Consider the following 5611-nt stretch of genomic DNA (forward strand, 5'->3'; position numbering starts at 1 on the left):
GAATATGCATATTTTCTGCTTTTGTTAACATTAATTTTCAATAGCCGCTCTAAATTCTATAAGCAGAAAATGCCTGTGCTTTAGCACACTTCAACAAGCTAGCCCGTAATACACCAAATTTTGTTCTTACCGGCCCATAGCACGTGATCATATTTTCTTCCATCTTTTCACACTGGGGATCACACTCCACACAGACAGAACCATTTGCAAATTCTCGGAATTCCCTAGGAAAATATTTTGCAGGCAAGTCAGGAGAAAGCAAAAGTGAGACTGAAACTAAGATGAAATGGCTGGCTCTTCACCTGGTGGAAATCACTTCAGCTTCACTAAGGTCAGCAGACTGTGCCAGCTGAGATCACTTCTCTTAACAACATTATGCTGCTTTACACCAGCTGAAAACCAGGCCCCATCAGCAACATCATTCATAGGCAGGTGAAGCAGTAGACATCTTGTTTACCAGTATAAAACTAGAGTGTCTTTTCTCCTCTTTCCTTAAGAAATAAGGACCTCATTAACAGGACAAAGCAGCTCATTTCTCGATTTTTATCTTTGGAATTGTCCCTCGTGGCTCAGACTCAGGAAGCCACTTGTTACATGTGAGACATCACTATCAGACAGAAGATTAAAAAGCGCATTGATCACAGTGCTGTTCTTGTTGTTTTAGTTAAGGCTCTGCACACACTCCTGTTTTAAAGCCCATTCTCCAAAAGGCTCATAACTTTTCATCAACAGCAATTCTAGACTGAGGTCTGAATCTATAAAATGTCAAAAAAATCCTTTTGCTCATTTATGTCATGTATCCACAAGAAAGTATCACCCGAGTGATTTATTTTTTTATATTAACTACTTATAAGGGGGGGGAAAAGTAGTGATAATAGGTGGGATTTCTTCCTTCAAACACCAGATGTCTCATTTCAGCTTCCAGTTGCCACTCACAAAAAAACCCCCAGCACCTTCCCAACACAATTCATCCCACCTTCTTCTAGGCCGAGATGAATGAACACCTGAACAGGTCACTTCTCTCCCACTAACCACAGAGAGAATCTATGTAACTAGCTCAGACTGGACACCTAAGCTTTGCAGATGGATCCCATTTTGTTGCGCTAACCAGTTAAAATATTTGCATTAAACAGTTACAGATGTGCTGCACTCATGTTAGTGGGCTCTAGTAACATTCAGGTAAAGGTGAAGGCCTCTGCTCTTAGTTAATCCATGTTCTTCCTCTGCTCCTCTACAGCCATTAGGATCTATTGCAACAATACAGCTGAGGAAAACCTAACTTGACCACAGCAAGTGAGCTCACCCTCCTCTGGCTTTGGAGATAGAGCCTTCCCGTTGAGGGCTAAAAGAGAAGTCAAATACATCTGACCCTACCCTGAAGTACCGCCGCTGCCCTGCGAGATGAACATGCAGAGCTCTCTAACAAACAAACGGAAAACTCCTCCCCAAGCCCAGGTCACAAATCACATACTCAGGAAAGAACTGAGCCTGTGGAAAGTGTAAATTCACTAATCAACACAGATCAGAACATCCTGGTTTGAGGGCTGGTCATGAGAGCCTCCTCATGATCTTACTGTAATAGGCTTCATGGCGACACCAGCCACCAAATGTGGTCCAATATATTCTGGTGCATATGAGAACACAACTGTGGTCTGCAACTCTCTTTTTCTTTTTCTTTTTTTTTTCTTTTTTGGGGCAGGGGGGAGGAGGTGGGCTTTTAAGCACATAAAACAGTACTCTGACAAGATTTTTTTTGCATGCATTGTCCAGACAGAAGAGTTTAGAATATTTTCACATATATAGGGGAGTTCATTCAATACTCTTTCCATAACATTTACATGAGTTGGTATCCAAGGCAGGAAAAGGAAGGGAAAGAAACCACAGAGTGATCTTATTTTCAATTAGCAGTTTGAGCTGAAAAAGATAATTAAAATAATTTAGGTTTTTTATCTTGACTTTAGAAGAGGTGCCAGGGACCTTGCTATCCTGTTACACAGGAAGTGAAATTCCACCTGCTTCCCTCCACAGCCTAATCATGAATTTTTCTGCTGCAGCTAATATAAGCAGTTCAGCTCTATTTTTCTGTCATAAGCCAGACTCAGCCACCCTGGCTGTGCCATATGTAGGTATTCCTCCACTTATCCTCCAGAAAAGATGATGCACATGCATGAGTGGGAGAAGGAAAGGGGGGAAGAACTCATCTTGGTTTTATTATTTATTTTTGTGTGTATACATACATAGTGTATTATGAAAAAAAAAAAAAGAGTGAGTTTTCCTACTTTGAGGTCCTTATTCTTTATCACACGCCTAAATCTAACTAATCTGAAAGAACATAATTGTATGCGTTTCTGAATAGCGGTGTCAATATTCAAGTAGGGCTAAATGGTGGGTTTTTTAGCCTTCACCTAAATCCAATTGTTCACATCATCAAGAATGCAACAGGCACAACAAACTTCTGATGTTGGTTGAAAATTTTAGTCAGCAGAATACTAGGTAAAGCCTTCTACAGAAGTTCAGATCTGGAAATACTTGAAACTTATCCCACAATATATTTCACTCAAAATCAGTAATATTGGCAATGGAACCAGATATTGATTAATGTAAAACCAAAACAACTTACTCATTAAAGTCCTGAACAATCTAGTCAGCAACTTTAGGGAAAAGTGCAAGGGAAATATCTTACCCATCATACAGGTTACAAGAGTCTATGCAGGTCCTTCCCCTGATGAAGCGCTTGCAGGAGAGACACTGGTCTGGCCCTGGCCCCCAACAGCCATCACTTGAGCATAATTCATTACACACCATTCCATCGGCAGCTGCAGAGAGAGAGGATACTATCATTAATTTACATAGTCCCCTGAAATCCAAAGGAAAACATTTCATTCAGCATTCTGCCATACTCAGAAAAGTAAACTGAATGTTCATATTTGCTAGAAACAGAATAGAGAAAAACCAGAAAATTACTATCATACCACTACAGAAACACACTGTGCACTCACAGTTTGAATACTATACATGCTTCCAGTCTGTTTCTTTCAGAAAGGATATAGTAGAGTGAGAAAAAGGTTTAAGAGCACTGCAAGGATGATCACAACTAGAGAAGAGCTTCTATACCAGGAATAAACAGAAGAGTAGCCTTAGATATGGGTGAGAAAGGACATGATAAAGGTCTATAAAATCGTGAATGACAAGAAGAAGATAAGTAAGCATGAAACAATTGTTCATTGCTTCTTCCAAGTCCCTCATGGGCACTCAAAGAGACAGGAACCCAATAGGGTTCAAAACTGAGATTTTTCTTCAAAGAAAGTATAGATCAAGCTGCAGGATTCCCTGACGTGGGACATGGTAAATGCCAAAAATTTAAAGCATTTGAAAAAAAATCACTTGTCCAAATCCACAGAAGGGCTATTAAACTAAAATATAAAACACTACCTCTGAATTGAGGACTCCCTGAAATAAAACTTACAATGGTGGGGAAAAGTCATCATTAACTGCGTTTTTAAAAATTGTTTATTGCAAAAGCACTTGAAGAGCCAAAGAGCCTTTACATTAAAACCCCAAAACCACATAAAATAAACAATGGTCCCTGTCTCAAAACTAAAATTCAGCTTCAATAAACAAAATGAACAAAGGGTGAGGGGAAAAGTTATTTCAAACAATGTAATTAATTCTGTCTTTTTATTTTATACAAATCCTTCTCTACATAAATATCTAGATGGCTGTGACAGATGGAGAATATAAGCAAAGAGCAAAAGGAAACATGTTATCTCTCCAGCATCTGAAGAAAGTCCAGTTGCACAGATTCAGCCAGACCGTGGCATGTGCAAGAGTAGATCTCTTAATTTGAATTCACTCTTGCATGATGAAATGTTTTATGCAAATGATTACACAGTAGACTGAGTAGATTAAAAATAGGAAAGATCTGAAATATCAGAGATGGCAAATATATAAACACTTGTGTTTTTTTTTTTAAACCACTGGAAACAACTTGAGGGAAGTGCCAAATAACAAATTAAAAGTAGGTTTGTTGGTAGGATTCTACAACCCCCTCCAATGCTGTAGCAAAGATGCCCAGTCAGGAACAAATACGCACGCACACTGAATACACGTATAAAACAGCAATTGCATATGCCCAGCACACATTTAAAGAGGGGTAATAGCAAAATCAACAAAAAACCTTTTTGCAAAAATGCAAAAAGCCCTCTGGCAGCTTTATATTAAATAAAAAGACAGTAGTTCTTTGCGCACTATTTTTCTACACTTCTTTCAGTACAGCAGCATAGCTGGGTGACTGCAAAAAAAAGCCCTGTTTTCATTTCAGGGTACCGGATGGTGTTGTCTCCACTGTCAAGACTGGAACAGTGCAGTTAGGTACTGTCCATTACAATCTACCGTAACAATTAAAGAGTATACTGAGTTTTATTACCCGAGAAGCACAAAGCCCTTCTAAATCATGAGAGAGTCAGCAGAAAGATGCTTTCTGCTCTCCACAGCATGTTTAAACACTGGTTATTCTGTGCTATGGTGTATATAATGTCTCACATTTGAACCACTGAATATCTGTCATAGCAGCCTACTGAACGGGAGAGCATGCAGCTTCACACAGTGACTCTCTCCTTAACTGCTCTTTAATCACCGCTTTTCATCATGCAGCATTGTTTGATGTTGGCACCATGTCTGTCAAACCCATCTTTCTCATCTACACAGCATGCCTAGCCTACGTCCTCCTCTGTTTCCTACAAGGCAATTCCTGCACCTCCTCTTGCCTGCTGACATGCAGGAAATTCATGTCACACTGGCAGGCTGCTTTCCTTTGATATACACTACCTGTCCCATCCTCCTCCCACCGTCACCCTGCTTTCTGACCACTGAATTTGTCAGAAAGCACTTCTTTCAGAAAAAAAAATGCACGGTTTCCCTCTCCTAGCCCATGTACCGAGTAGGCAGAAGGAGTGCAGCTTCTTCCATATTTCCTTTCTTCTTGTAATAGGACATTTTGCTTTATCGAGATCAAGAATAGCAGATTTTCATCTACTTGTTTCTTTTTCTGCCTAGAACATTTTCATAATTCAGTGCCAAAAAAGGACATTTCACCTTTACAAGCAGCATAGAAACCAATCAAAGGTTTCATGTCCTCCAGCCCTTGCAGGCAAACTGATCCAAGAACAAGAGATTCACCAGCATGCTTCCTACCTGTACAGCGCTGTTGCTGACCCTGCATGGCTCTACTGTACAATACATGTAATTCAGCAGGTAGATGAGCACTGTCTTAGTCAATACAATACCACAAATAACCTCGGATGTGAAAAGTCTGCACAGTCATGTCTTATCAAGGCTGGAATGCTTGAATACATATATATGTATATATTTATATTACATGTGCTTTCTTAATGACAATATCTAGAAGGTGTTCAGAAGTATCTTTTTGGTTTTTCTTTTGCCTCAAAGGTCAAATCAGGTACAGCCAAACATAAAATAATTAAATTTAGGGGTAATTCCATGTCTTCATTTAATTTACTTTAAAGGGCACTAATTCTCAGAGATTCCAGCACAGCAAGAGAGACCTGAGTTAGGTCAGGCTAGCATTCCATTACATAGAGATGTCTCCTCT

The 5611-nt window shown here is 39.5% G+C and overlaps 1 protein-coding gene across 1 annotated transcript in view; it reads right to left on the minus strand.

The window, feature by feature from the left end:
- The window catches only part of LOC104081775 (receptor tyrosine-protein kinase erbB-4), a gene marked incomplete at both ends in the record, with an annotated part of 65395 nt that overhangs the window by 31860 nt on the left and 27924 nt on the right, over window positions 1–5611 (minus strand). The window contains 2 exons of the mRNA XM_009584638.1: window positions 131–224; window positions 2684–2816. Coding sequence (XP_009582933.1) covers window positions 131–224; window positions 2684–2816 — 227 coding nt within the window. The remainder of the gene's footprint in view (window positions 1–130; window positions 225–2683; window positions 2817–5611) is intronic.

This window comes from Fulmarus glacialis, unplaced genomic scaffold (assembly GCF_000690835.1).
Source record: "Fulmarus glacialis isolate BGI_N327 unplaced genomic scaffold, ASM69083v1 scaffold17549, whole genome shotgun sequence".
Lineage (NCBI taxonomy): Eukaryota > Metazoa > Chordata > Aves > Procellariiformes > Procellariidae > Fulmarus > Fulmarus glacialis.